The 14,570-nt window shown below is 53.9% G+C and overlaps 1 protein-coding gene across 23 annotated transcripts in view; it reads right to left on the minus strand.

Annotated features, from left to right (window-relative positions):
• LOC101402586 (ral guanine nucleotide dissociation stimulator-like) overlaps positions 1–14,570 on the minus strand; it is a 52,513-nt gene that overhangs the window by 12,093 nt on the left and 25,850 nt on the right. For 5 of the 23 annotated variants that reach the window (XM_087428192.1, XM_087428194.1, XM_087428193.1 and 2 more), the window contains 12 exons: positions 13,987–14,034; positions 13,616–13,737; positions 7,540–7,763; positions 6,777–6,867; positions 6,344–6,660; positions 5,363–5,578; positions 4,885–4,988; positions 4,322–4,391; positions 2,725–2,796; positions 2,242–2,316; positions 1,602–1,634; positions 1,119–1,240 (listed from right to left, as the gene is read on the minus strand). In XM_087428192.1, coding sequence (XP_087284318.1) covers positions 1,119–1,240; positions 1,602–1,634; positions 2,242–2,316; positions 2,725–2,796; positions 4,322–4,391; positions 4,885–4,988; positions 5,363–5,578; positions 6,344–6,660; positions 6,777–6,867; positions 7,540–7,677 — 1,238 coding nt within the window. In that variant the 5' untranslated portion in view covers positions 7,678–7,763; positions 13,616–13,737; positions 13,987–14,034. Of the gene's footprint in view, positions 1–177; positions 481–818; positions 910–1,118; positions 1,241–1,601; positions 1,635–2,241; positions 2,317–2,724; positions 2,797–4,321; positions 4,392–4,884; positions 4,989–5,362; positions 5,579–6,343; positions 6,661–6,776; positions 6,868–7,539; positions 9,777–13,615; positions 13,738–13,942; positions 14,035–14,302; positions 14,453–14,570 lie in introns of those variants that run through there. The other 18 variants (XM_087428198.1, XM_087428201.1, XR_015551262.1 and 15 more) reach the window with 17 other exon arrangements.

Genomic DNA, 14,570 nt, shown 5'->3' on the forward strand with positions numbered 1-14,570 from the left:
CTTAGGGGGACTTGGGAGTGTCCCCACTGGCCAGGGAAGGGGCTGGCCCTTCTCCCTTCTCCTACATACAATAAGCTGATGACCCAGAAGAGTTCTTGATTCAAGGAGAAATGTGAGATTCTATGTCTCCCTTACATGCCTACAGAAAGCGACAGAACCACACCACAACTCCCAGGCTATAAAGGGAACAGGACTTTAATATAATATTCAAATATGGCATTTATTATTTACAACACATAACTACTGTCCCTCCCCAATGGGTGACTAGATGCTGGGGTAGACATGTCAGGGAGCTGGGGTGGGGTCGTCCCCACTCTCTTGGGCTTCACGGGGCCCCAGGAATCAGCTTGCAATGCTCCCCTACCCATCAGGTGGGAGGAGCCGGCCCGGTGCATCGCAAGCGTCCCAGCTGTGTCCCCGCTGCTGAGGATGCAGCTGTGATTGGCCACTGGTATGGGGCTCGGTGTTGGGGCCTGGGGGCTGAGTAGAAGAGTCAGGTTATCTTGGGGGGCCTCCCTCAGAACCATGGCGCCACATCCTGTCCCCACTGCACTGGGTGCTCCAGTCCCTGTGCTCAGTGCTGTCAGCCACCAGTACCCCATTTGTCCCTGCCACATGAGCGATCATTTAGTATCACCTATTTTACAAAGGAGGAAACAGAGTCTCAGGAAGCTGGAGAGAGTCACCCCAGTCACAGGACTGCTCAGTAGTGGAGCTGGGTTCCCAGTGCCAGCTGTCCGACTCCTCAAGGCCATGCTTAGCCCGAAGCTTTACTGAACCCCTAGGAGTCAGTCACCCCGGCCCAGACACTCACTCACACCTGACCTTGATGATGGCCGGTTCTTCTTGGCCTTGAGTATTCTGCTGGCCCACTAGGCCTGGGGCCCTAGCTGGCAGGACAGGCTGTAGCTGCAGGACACAGAAGCACCTCTGAGCCTACCAGGAGCCACACTTCAGGTGCCCCCCCACTGCCTGCCCAGCAGCTGGAGTCTGGGTGTCCCAGAGGTCGCAACACGATAAGGCCTGGGGCTGACCAGAGGGCCACGGAGACAGGCTCTCTGGACTGGCCAACAGGGAGGGTCCACCTCTGCCCTCAGCCAACTCCTGCCCGGCCTCACCTATCATTCTCATTGAGCAGCTCCATGTCCTGGAACCAGGCCCCAAATCGCTCCTCGGGCTCTAGGTTGTAATTCTTTGCAGCCACCTGGAGCAGCAGGATCTCCCTCATGACTCGGTATTCCTGGGGCCAGAGGGAAGGAGAGGATGCAGACAGGGGCTGGGTGGGGGATGCTGCAGGGGCCTTGTCGGGGGTGAGAAGTGGGGCAGGGGACCAGTCCTGGGAACCCTCCTTCCCTCCAGTTCCATCCAGGCTCTACCTGTTCTCAGAAGGGGAATAATCAGCCCCTCCTCCAGGAAGTTTTCCTTGATGCCATCCTCCCCTCAACCCACCCGCCAATTGGATGGATCTCCCTCTTCTCTGTTATCAAACTCTTCCTCTCAATCTAAGATACAGGGGGGTGGAGCCAGGGACTGTTCTGCCCAGAGGGTCTCTGATTTACACCTCCTTCCCCTCCCATGCAGGGAGTGCCACAGCTGCTCACCTCAGTCCTTTTCTGAAGGTTGATCTCATTCCCCTGGAAGGCAGACAGCCAGAGTCCATCAGACAGAGCCCCCTAGTCTGACTAGCCCTCTATGCCCACCCCTTCTCATGGTGCACGACTGCCAGGTCCCCAGAGGGGGACCGGCAGGGCCGGGCATGCAGAGAAAATAGGACTTGGGCCTAGGCTGGGCTCTGGGCTCCAGAGGAGGAGAACAGGGGGGTGAGGCTGAGGGACCTGGCAGCACAACCCTCTCTGATGACAGACATGGAGGCTGAGGCCTCAGGCAGAGGGGACTGCTCAGCCACTTACGTGCTGCCTGACTTGGGGGGACCCGACATCTCTCTCCCCCATGGGCAGCATGGGACGGAGAGGCTGAGTCCAGCTCAGATAAAACCTCACGCAGCTGTGCCACCAGGCAGCTCTGAGCTTCCCCAGCCTGGGGAACCAGAATGGGTGTCTCAGGCGGAGCCTGTGTTCACTCATCCCTAAGATGGGCCTGCTGCCCCAGCTCCCAGGGGCGGCTGTGAGGCTCTCATGAGAGATGTGCCAAGTGCTGAGAGCTCAGAGCTCAGTTCGGGGGCTCGTGCATCCCCAGGCTCAAGATCCTGGTCCTCCCTGCCTGGTCCCCACGTTCACCCACCTCGAGATAATCACCCATCGCCAGGTGCAGCATCAGCAGGTCACCGAGGAAAGTGCCAAGATAGGGGACGACACCCTGTCACATGGGGGTTCGGGTGAGATGAGCCCTTGCTCTCAAGTCGTCCCCGTGCAGACCCTCCCCTGAAAAGTCCTCACCCTCAGCCTCCTGGCCCACCCCAGGGTTCCCACGGGGAGCAGCCTAGGACCCTTAGCAGCCTCCCCTCAATTCCTCCTCCCTTCACACCGCAAGAACACCCACACTCCTCCTCCTCACCTCCCAGGGCTGGCTTCTGGCAAATCACAGGGTATGCGGTCCCTGGCCCTCCCCACAACAACCCATCCTGCACCAGCTCTTCCAGGCCCCCCTCCTGGTCACTTCTACTGGGGGACTCAGGCACTGTGGCACCAGGAGGAAGGGCCCTCCTCTCTTGATTTGAGGCCTCCAGCTGGGAGGGCAGAGCCCCTCCCCCACAGGCACACTCACCTGCTGCTGCTGCTGCTTCTCCTGCACTCTCTGGGGGATGATCTCCGGGGGGGCAAACGTGGAGGGCCCCTCCTGCCAGGGTCGAGGACAGTGTCAGCGGGCCATACTCCCCTCACCCCATTTCTCTCCAGCACCACTGGCCTCCGACCCTGGACATCTGACTCGAGTCAACTGGTACCAATGCCACTCCATCCTCCAAGGTCTTGTGATTCTAGAACAAACCCAGCTCCAACTCGCACTCTAGGTGTGAGCTTGGGCCTGTGGCCTGGCCTCCCCGAGCCTGTTTCCTCATCTGGAAAGTGTGAGAACTCCAGCTACCTCAGAGGTTCTCCTGAGGACTCAGTGACATATGACTGTCATCGTTGTCCTCGCCCTCACCCCTCCGTGTGGAGCAGGCAGAAAGCTCCCACATTCCTTTCCTCCCTCTTATCTCATCACCACCGTATGAGGCCTGCACCACACAATCACCATCCCTCCACTTCCGTGATGAGGAGGCAGAGGCCCAAACAGGGGCAGTGAGTTGCTCAGGGGCCCACAGAGGAGAGGCCGCTTGCCCCTCCCAGCCAGAGGCCCTGTTCCAACGTCCTCACCTAACCCCCGCCCCACCACTGACCACAGTACTGTCCCCTGAGCTCTCAAAGCGTGGTCCTGGGCCGAGCTGTGGATGGAGAAGACGAGGTGTCTTGGGAGTCCGGTTGAGTGGCTCTTGCCTGCCCCAGTCCCATGGAGTGTCTGGCCCCCAGGCTGGGACAGAGGCCGTGCCAAAGCCTACTCCTCCCCAAGGAACCCCTCAGGACATTCCCCTGCAATGAACTCTTTCTTTATCCACTCAGGAACTGGACCCCCAAGGTGCCACCTCCGATCAACAGGGAAGGGGGTGACAGGACGCTTTGCTTCCTCGTTTACATGAAGCTCCCAACGTCCTTTCAGAAAGATCCACTAAGAATCCGTCAGTTGCCTAGATGCTTCACATAAGCCACCTGGGGCATATGTCATTGCCAACCGGGCACTCAGGTGAGACTCCTGTGGTTGGCTCCAGTGACTGCTCTAGGGGTTTGGGGGGTCCCAGAATGCACACACATCTGTCTCTGGTCCAGACGTTCAGAACCAAGGCTGAGCAGCCTGTTTGTCCACCTGGGCCACGGGAATCCCCTGCCATGCCCGAACCTGGGGCAGGCAGGGTGGCCTCCCCTTGGAGACATGGTGAAGACAGAAGGAGCGGCAGGGGCCTGGCTTCTTGAGGACAGGTTTAGGCTGAGGGATAAACCCACCCAACCACCCAACAGCCTGGAAGAAGCTACATCCAGCAGGATGGACGTGCTTGGAAGCCAGAGACCTGTTGATGGTGCCAGCTCGGCAACTCCTCCTGGAACAGCCCAGCCAACACCACCGAGTCCCAGGACCAGGGCCTCGTGCCCACAAACGGCACCCCACCCGCCCGTGGACCAAACAGATCCCTCTGCTTGTTAATCTGGACAAGACAGACGGGAATGTTTCAGAGAATGTTCAAGTGAGAAACTACCAAAACCATAGCCTGCCCAGTCCCCCTTTCCCCCTCGCCCCTCCTCTCTTTCCAGACCTCCAGCCTCCACTCTACCTTGGTCATCAATTCTCTTCTCAAGGACTTGTCATGGCTATAGAGCTCCTTAAGTTGTTCCGAGCTCTCCCTGAGGGGAGGGGAAAGAAGGAAGGATAAATTGGGGGATAATGTGAGGGGTCTGAGTGCAAATCCCTTTTCTTTGCAAACCCAAGAGATGCAACCTGCCTGGAGGAGTGTTCTCACTGGGCTCCTCTGAGCGCTAAGGTCTCGTGGGACGGGGAGGGAACTCTCCTGTTGGTCACTGGGGTCTCCATTCCCCAGCTCTACAGAGCACCTCTGTTTTAACCACTTTGAGTTTCAACTGGGCGTAGAGTTCTGTTGCCATAAACACTTGAAAATCTCCAATGTGGCTCAACCCTGGCATTTAGGGAAACTGAGTCCTGAAGCAGAACTGGTGCACTAAGGACCCAGGGAGGCTTAGAGACCCCCCACCGAGGCCCACGCCCTGTCCCCAGCATTTGCTGCCTCCCAGGAGTTCCCACGTGACTGAGGGGGCAATGGCAGACATACGAGAGATCCCCCATCCACCCTGATCCTCCTATGGAGAGGGGCCTACCCACCGGGAAACATCTGCCCACGTGTTCTTCAGGTGGCTTATGGAGGTTTTCTGCAGAGCAGAGATGACAGCGCGGAGCGAGGAGAAGTTCTTCAGGATCTCGCACTCCTGGGGAAGGGAAGAGAATGAGCTGTGAGGTGGGGCGCTAGAGACACGCTTGCTCTAGCTTCAGTCCCCTTCTATTTAAATCTCCCCTCCTGGATGAGACAGATGCTCAGGGAGCCCCAGAAGGGCACATTTAGGACCCAGAGAGTAACACTCACAGGGAGGAGGATTTTAGCTCAACCCAGGGAAGGAGCCAGGGAGGAAGTGAGCATCCTCCCACTGGGACCTGGAGTCAAGGTCAGCGGGCCCCTGGCAGGAAGGGCCTAGGGACTGTGCAGGGGCTTAGACCACACACTGCAATCCTGGGAGCTGATAAAGGTGCAGAGGCGGTTCCCAAGGCTCCAGAGAGGGGCTCCACTGGGCCTCCCGCAGCACACCTGGGCCACCTGGATCCAGTGCTCCACCACCCTCGCCCTGTCCTGGGCCGTCATGCTCGGGTCCCCGAGGCAGGTGGTGACGACGAGGCTGACCACCCTTCTGAAGTGGTCGACGGTGGCCTGGACGGTGGGTGCCAGGTGCTCATTGCCGGGCTTGTTCCTCTTGCCCCAGGTGGAGCCCAGGCACTGAGAGGGCACCACCTTCCGGAAGAGCTCCTGGGGAACAGGGGGAGTGTCACCCAGGCCTGCCACACCCCAGCTCCGTGTCTACCGCCCCCAAAGTGCCGCACAGGGGTCACGGTTTAGAGCTGGAGCTCAGGAAGCTCAGGATCTGGTCTGAGCCTTGTGAGAGTCCCTGGGTTTTCTTCTCTGTCCACTGTGGGCACCCAGCACAGGATGACCCAGGACCCAATACTGGCAGGGAAGGGAGGGGGCATTTGCACCCAGCCCGTCCTGGCTAACTCCAAGCTCCAGTCGGTGGCTCAACTCGGCTCATCCCAAGGGGGCATCTTCCACCACCTTGATCCCCCTCTGGTCCCACTCCGATTCTGATGCACATTCCCCTGCGGCAGCTACAACCACAGGCTCTGTCTGTCTTCCTTGTAGTGAAGTACACATCAGGTCTCTAATAAATGCTGAGGCTGTTGAGCCTCCTGAGCAGCCGGTTGGGCCACCAGGGACCTGGCTGCACACAGTGAGTTCCCCTCCCCCACTGATGGGCCAGGCCCCGCGCAGCTTTCCGTCTCTTCTACCTCATGGAGCCGGCACAGCCACTCTGTGCAGCAGGTCCTGTTAGTGTCCACCTCTACGCTCTGCAGGTGGACAGCAAAGCCTTGGGGGTTCAGAAAGTTGCCCAGGTCGTACGGTTGGTAAGGGGGAGCGCCAGGATTTGGGCCCAGGTCATAGGAGTCCGGATCAGGTCTGGGGCACTGATGGCAGAGGGAAGGCCTGCCCCTCCGCCCTGAGAGCCCAGCTGCTCACCGCATCCATCACGGTCAACTGCTCCGCCACCAGCTTAGGAGGGAAGGCCGTGAGGTTAGGCTTCTTCTCACCCTCCTTAATGGCCACAGGTGGAGATGGACTTCCCACTAGAAGTGATGGTCCAGGTGACTCCAGCTCAGCAGCTCCCACTCCTGCTGGAGCCGACGTGGGCCCTTGCTCCAGCTCCAACACTGCTGAGGGAGGGGACGCTGGCTCCAGCGCTAGAGGGGGTGGTATTGACGGAGCTGGAGCCAGCTCTACCTCCACCACTGTCCACTGCCCTGCTTCTGCCACCGGCTGGAGCTCTGCAGCTGGCGCTGCAGCGGGATAAAGGGAAAGGTTCACCCACATAGCTGACTTTCCATGTGTCCTTCTAAACACAGGAAAGATCCCACTTCCCTTCCGGGAATACCCAGCCTGCAGGCCGCCTTACCCTCTGGCTCTGCCTCAGTGGCCTCCAGAAGCTCACACCGGGCAAGGGAAAGAGGGTCACGGCAGCTCAGCTCCGAACCAGGCAAGGTGACCTGCATGTACATCCCCTTTAGCTTGAAAAAGGGACAGCCCCAGCCTGGTCCCGCCCTAGTTCTGGTCCCAGCCCGGCATCTCAAGGTCCTGAGTGTGGAGACCCTCTGCTCCTGCTCTCATCTCAGAGCAGCACTGGATGGTGCGGGTGGCCTCGTGCACCTGCCCCTTGTCTAGTGAGTTGGTGGAGTCGAAACCATTGGGCAGCTCCTCGACGACCTCCTGAGTGGAGTTCTGCAAAGACTGCCCGGGAGCTGGGCCAGAAGGAATCAGGGGCTGCTTGCACACTGCCACTGGGGCCGACCCCCAAGAGAAAGTCTGCTCCTCAGTTCAGGCACAGAGGGGCATCGCTGCAAAGAACTGTGGTCAGGGAGGGAAAGAGATGAAACCTCTAGGGCTCGGTAACATATGAGTAGAGGAGCTCACCTTCTCACGCTGCCAGCCATGACCCTGTATGAACATGACAGACCCACCAGGCTTCCGACACCTAACTACCAGCTCCTGCCTAGGAATGACCCACCCCTCATGCCCTGCCTTCCCCCCTCCACACAGACACATGCACACACACACACACACACACACACGAAGAGGGGCAAGGAGTGTGGGGCTGATCAGGTGGGATCACAGTTGTGTCCTGGCCTGCACCAGCCTTTCCTGGGCTGCCCCGTTGTTACCTTTCGCTGCCTCCTGCCAGATGCCCAGAGGCATCGGGGATGAGGGCTGAGCCAACGTCGGCAACGACGAAAAAGATTCTCTTTCTGGGCTTTTCTGAGCCCAGATCTTCCAAAAATCGGGACACAACAACTAAACATCTTTGTCTGTTGACCGTCGCCAGTCAAGTGAGCTGGATCGGGGTCTGTGGGTGCCTGGTTACCAGAGTTCTAAGATCTGTTGAGGTCTATGACCAAAGAAGTGAGGTCATTTTTCAAGATTCCATTACCTGGGCCCCTTCCCTCAATCAGACTTGCCCAGAGCTGCTCCCTGCCCCCGGGCTGCTCACCCTCCTCCCCCATGTCATCTCCTGAACTGTACACAAGGAGCCCACACAGCCCTAGCCACAGCTCCCTGGAAACCTCACTAGGGTCCTAGCTTTGAGGAGACAGAGATGAATGCAGACCTCCTTTTTCTTACCAGTTCTGCATCCTGGGAAAGTCACTGTGCCTCTCAGGTCCTCCCCAGTCTCCAAACCTGTACCATGGGGATCAGGCTAGAATCTACTTCCTAGGGACGTCACCCAGTGTATATGAGATAATATCTATTACCCCTGTGGGCTGGTGTCACATGTACCTAAGGCCCAAACTTAGAGATGGAAGAATAATAATGAGGGGTGACACGCAGCACAGAACACCACTCAAAACAGGCCTGGGTTCCAGGAATGTGATATTGGGACAGTCACATCCAACTTGGCCTCATTTTCAGGTCAGCATCATGAGGGGGTTGAAACTAATGGAAATTCAGATATTGCCATACTGTGGCATAAAACCATTCAATTGTTTGCTGCTTTATGTAGAATCAGACCCAAGAGCCTCATCTTGGCCTATGAGGTGGACAGCCTCCACAGTGGTACCCAGTAAGCCCCACCCATGTTATACACCTCCCCGTGGAACCACTAAGTGGTTAGTAACTGGCTTCTGAACATAATAACAGCCAAAGTGACGGGATGTCTTGTCTAGATTTTAACTAAAAAAGTCTCTCACTTCCTCTTACTCCATGTCTCTCTCTCACTCTGTTGAATCCCTGGAACTGAGGAATCAAATACTGGTGTTTTGGGGCTGCCCAATGTGGAGGCCCATCGAGGAGAGAAGCAAGGGAGTGCCCAGGCCAACAGACAGAAGGGAACTCAGGCTCTCAGTCCAAACTGAACCCTGAAGGCTGAGAGTGAACTTGGGGGCCAGTCCTCCCCCCGTCGAGCCTCAGTTGAGGCCACAGCCCCAACCTGTTAAACTCATTGAGGCAGAGGCGCCCAGCTAAAACGTGCCTGATTGCTGATCCACACAAATTGTGAGATAGTCAACATTTGTAGTTTTGAAATGCAAGGTTGGGGCAATGAAGTCAGAGAGGGAAAGGTAACTGACACAGCCCACCAGGCCCTGGCCCTACCTTCCACCCCAGCTCCTGTTCTCTCCTCCCAGGGTCCCTCCAGCCACACTGGCCACCTTTCTAACCTCTTCTGGCCAAACTCACTCTTGCCTGCAAGACTCTGCATCAGTCGCACCTTCTCCCTGACACACTGCTACCAGGCTCGTGCAGGGCTGGCTCCCCCGTCATTCTGGTCCCAGCAAATGTCACCCCAGTGAGGCCTTTCAGACCCTCCTACCAGTGACCCCCAGCCCTCCCTCACAACCCCCTGCTGTGTTTCTCTACAGCACTTGCTCTTTTCTTTCTCATGTCTTTGCTTTTGTCCCTTTCCCCTCTAGATTGTGAGCTCCTGGCGGGCAGGGACCACTTGGTCATTTTCATCCTGCACTTCGGCCCACCAGGGCACCCGGCACAGGGTGAGTGCTCAGTGCACAGCTGCTGAATGAGTACATGGGAAGCTCTTGCACCCCTCCCCCTGCTTATGACCAACTTTGATTGTGGAGATGAACACTAGTAAGAGGAGGTACAAGTTGTTTCTGAGGCAGGGGGACAGCCAGAAAGACCTCTGCTTGACTCCTCGCTGCTCCAGGTGCTCAAGAAAAGTTCAGCGGACACTGTGTAAATTCCAGGTTTACAGCAGAATGACTTGATATATATATATTATGTAATGGTTACCAAAATAAGGTTAGTTAACATCCATCACGAAACAGAAATAAAAGCTTTTTTCCTGGTGATGAGAAGTTTTAGGATCTACTCTCTTGGCAACTTTCAAATATACCACACAGCAGTGTTACCTTGCACAGTGCTGTATATCAAGTATGTCTCAGTAGACCTGAAAAAACATAAAAACAAAAACTCACTGGCAACCACTGACACAAGAGGCTGCCCGCCCCCTGGTGGCCAGCACTAGCGCTGCAGCCCTTGCCAAAACTCCACCAAACAGAAAGGAACTTTTCTTCAGGTGTCCTCAAGGCAGAGGCTCTCCAGGGTCCCAGGGGTAAAGGAGCAGGACCTGTCGGCTTCGAGGGAGTGGGAGCAATCTCGGGAGCCTACCTTTCCCCCCATCTTGCTGTCCTGCACCAGGTGTCCTCTTCACTCCTGAGGCATCCAACCTCAACCAGGACAATGAATCTCCCCTCCCTCCAGATGAGGGCCCCGACGGTCCAACAAGGACTGGTCTTCTCCCTGGACCCTGGACTTGGTGTCCAGTGCTCTAGCATCTTCTTCCTTATCCCCAGTTCTCATCCACCCAAGCCCCCAAGCCTCCTCAGTTCTAAAGGATCTCCAGGGGGTGGAAAGCATTTTCTCAGCATTGATGACAGTAGGTCCTCGACGGAGAACCCACTCCAACAGACATGTTGCAAGCACATGGAACGCTTGGAGTCACCTGCGGGATGCACTCCACTTTATATAGAAGGACCCTCACTGAGGTCTTCTCTCCTGTTCCCAATGCCTACACTAGGGGAGGATGGGCTCATCACAGTTCTCGGTGCCCACAGAGGTGGACTGCAGGACCCCAGTCCTGTGCTCCCCAGGCTGGGCCAGGGATGGGTCTGGAAGAGGTAGAAACCTAGGAACCTTAGGGATTCCTCTGCCCATCTCTGCGCCCCTGGACACGTATCTAGGAGAACGGATATTACTGCCCTGTGGGAGAGCTGCCTGCAACCTCTCTCCCTCCTGCCTCTTGTCACTTCCCCGGTGTTGGCTCTTTCTTGACTGCACCTCCGTGGTCCCCACATGAGAAGTCAGTCAGAGTGGGTGTGCCTGTGCACATGCGATGATGAGGGGAAAATGACCCCATATGGAGAGGGGTGGGCAGCAATCCTCTAGGATCTTAATGCCTCTCATTGCCAAAGGAAACCTGAGGGAAGGGGTGGAGCCTTGGCCAAGGAAGCTGGAGCTCTCTCTAGTCTTCAGGACTCTGACCACCCCCTGTGGTCTGGGCCAGTACCTGCCTCTTCCTGGGCCAGTTTCCCAACTGTACAGTGAGGGGTAAGATGTGCAACAGCACAAGCATGTGCTCGGCCAGGACAAGTCATCAGGCCCCATCGATACATTAAGTATGCTTTAAGTGTATTGAAGACATTAATATTGCTGTGCAATCATCACCACGATCCATCTTCAGAACTCTTCTCATCTTGCAAAACTGAAACTCTATACCCATTCATGAATAATCCCCCATTCCCCCTCCTCCCAGCCACTGGCAAACACCATTCTACTTTCTGTGTCTCTGAATCTGGTGATTTCAGGAACCTCATAGAAGGGAAATCACACAAGGTTGTATTTTTGTGACTGGCTTATTTCATTTAGAGTAATATCCTGAAGGTTCATCCATGGTGTGCCATATCTTAGAATTTCCTTCCTTTTTTAAGGATTAATAATATGCCATTGTATGTATATTCCACATTTTGCTTATCCATACAACCCTGGACAGAAACCATAACCAGGCCCAAAAGCAAGCCCAAAATAAAATGGGGCCCCAGCCAGATTTTTATCAACTGTCCCCTGGAGACTCCTTTCTTAAGCCACGTCTCATATGATGTTTACTAAGGATCTAATCTTGGGCCGTGAGTTGTTTTTCAGAAACTCCGTTTTTGCTCCTTGAGCAAGTTTCAACTGGTTTGAGCCAATGAGACCACAAGATGGCTGGCAAGACTCAAACCACGAGTGCACAAGTGACGGAGGATGACCTGGGGGACCAAGAACTCCCCTGTTGATGATGTTAAGGACACTGCCTTTTGAACAGGGGATGTATGACAGAACATGAAAATCTTCTGCGCTTGCAGAAAATGCCTAGGACTGCCCCCAACCTTCCTGTACCTGCTGCTTTGCCCTTAAAAAGCCCTTTTCAACAGCCCATCGGGGAGAAAGATTTAACCTTTGTCTCCTGTCTCCTTGCTGGCCAACCACGTAATAAAGCTTTTTCCCTTCTACAAGAGTGGGTATCCCATGTTTGGCTTAAGGGGTGCATTGGGCAGCGAGCCCTTCCTTGGTTACAATACTTGGGTGGCTTCCATGTTTTAGCTGTTGTGAATAATGATGCTATGAACATGGGTGCTGAAATATGTCTTTGAGAACATGCTTTCAACTGTTTTGGGCGGGGGTATATGCCCACAAGTGGAATTGCTGGATCCTATATAATTATATTTTTAATTTTTTTTAGGAATTGTTATACTCATTTTTACAGCAACTATATATTTTATATTCCTACCACAGTGCACAAGGGTTCCAACTTCTCCACATCTTGGCCAACACTGGTTCTACTCTTTTTCTTCTTTTTTTGATAGATGTCATCCTAATGAATGTGAGGTGGTCTCTCACTGTGTTTCTGCTTTGCATTTCCCTAATGATTACTGATGTTGGGCATCTTTTCATATGCTTATCGGTCACTTGCAGATCTTCTTTGAGGAAATGTCTATTCAAGTACTTTGTTCATTTCTGATTTGGGTTGTTTGTTTTTTATTGTTGAGTTTAGGAGTTCCCTATTTATTCTGGATAGTAAGCCCTTGTCAGATACATGGTTTGCAAATATGGTCTCCCATCCTGTGGCTTGTGCTTTTACTCTGTTGATAATGTCTTTTGAGGCACAAAACATTTTAATATTCATGAAGTCCAGCATGTGTATCTTCTTATTTTATTGCCTGCTCCTTGGGTGTCATATCCATGAAATCATTGCCGAATCCTATTTTGTCAAGTTTTGTCTTATTCTTCTAAGGCTATTATAGTCTTACATTTAGGTCTTTGATCCACTGGGAATTAAGCTTTGTATATGGTGTTAGATAAGGGTCCAAGTTGATTCTTTTGCATGTAGATATCCACTTTTTCCAGCACAAGTTGTTGAAAAGACTGTCTTTTCCCCATTGAATAATCTTCGCGCCCTTGTCAAACATCATTTGGTCATATGGGTGAGGGTTAATTTCTGGGCTCTCAATTCTGTTTCCATTGGTCAACATGTCTGTCTTTATGCCATGACAATGTTGTTTCGATATTGTAGATTTGTAGTAAGTTTTCAATCAGGAAAGAATGAGTCCTCCAACTTAGTACCTCCTTTCAAGATTGTTTTGGGTATCTGGACTTACTTGAGATTCCATAAGAATTTTTGGATGGGTTTTTTTCTATTTCAGGACAAAATGTCCTTGAGATTTTGATAAGGACTGCACTGCATTTGTTGATCTCTCTGGATAATGTTGACACCATCACAATAAGGAGTCTTCCAATCCATGGTGATGGGATGTCTTTCAGTTCTGGTAGCGCCGGGCGGTTGTTCAGGTTGACGAGTGCTCGAGGTAGTCATCCAGAAACCCACAATTCCTCCTCACTGTGCCTTCACCATTTCCTTAGAACCCATCGACAGTCAAGAGAAGGCAAAATGCATGTAAAATGCACGTGGGAAGTTTTCAAGGACTGGGTGTGCATGGAGCACACATTTCTTCCACTCCTCTCCATTAGCAAGAACCACGGACTGAACTAGCAGACCCTAACACAAGGGGCCTGCAGACTCAACCAGCAGACCCCAACAAATGGGGACTGTGGACTAACCAAGGGCTAAGACTGATGCTCTCTTAGAGCATCTTGTCAATCTAGACTGACCCATTGACCCTGGACTGGAAAGCCAGTTAGATCGGGAGCTCAACACAAAGACAGTGGATCTCAGATCCGAGAGGAACTTACCCATGGCCCTCGGAAACAGCGAAAAAGATGGAGAACTCAAAGGTTTTGCGGGTACCAATGCCTGTGTTTCTCATCTCCGAAGCCATCAGATGAGTCCTTTGAATCCCACTGCTGCCACCAAACTGTTACAAAACAAAATTTAACTGAGTAAATTTTAAACATCTTATTGGCTTTATTCAACAATTCATGAATCAGGCAGCATCCAGTCTAGCAGAGAGAAAGGAGCGCCAAGGAGCTGGACAACATGAAGGACTTTTATAGGCAGAAGGGAGCAGGAACAAGGAAGTTACACTAGACACAACAGCGGGTTGGTTACTGCAAGGTTACCTTCCTTTAGGGGATGGCAGGGCTCTATCAGGAAGATGACCTACCTGCTGCTCATCAGGCGATTCCCCACTGACTGGTTTAAGATTCCATTCCTGGGAGGGCCAAAAGTGTAATTAAGTCTCAGCTTGTTGACGTGGGGCTTAGCCTAAGCGGCTCCATTTGGGCCTGGTGTCTTGTTTTAAACACATGACTTCTGCTGGTCCCTGCTTTCCCCAGTTACCCCCCGGCTGTCCCTTCACTGACCATTGTTGGTCACACACCCACTGCACCTGCCTCCAGTCCTTCCCCCTCAACACCGTAATCTCACACACAGCTCCTCCCGACAGTATCATGACGTCTCCCACCACACGTCCCCTATACCTTCCACACTGCCAGCCAGATGCTTCACAAACACCACCACCATTTATGTCCAATGGGCTGAGAGGGCTGCCCGTGCACTGGGAATCAGGAGTCGCAGGGTCTGTCACTTGGCCTCCAATCACCTATTGTACCCCAGCTGAAGTGCTTACCCTGCGGAGAGACTCAGTTGTAGCCAACTCCATGGAACAACATCATCTTTGCCCCAGGCTTCCTTCAAAATGCTCCACCCACTTTCTGCCCCAACTGCTCCTTGAGGGGTCATTTTGGG

The sequence above is a fragment of the Ceratotherium simum genome, unplaced genomic scaffold, assembly GCF_057802395.1.
Source record: "Ceratotherium simum simum isolate JZ-2026a unplaced genomic scaffold, ASM5780239v1 HiC_scaffold_44, whole genome shotgun sequence".
In the NCBI taxonomy this organism is placed as follows: Eukaryota; Metazoa; Chordata; class Mammalia; order Perissodactyla; family Rhinocerotidae; genus Ceratotherium; species Ceratotherium simum.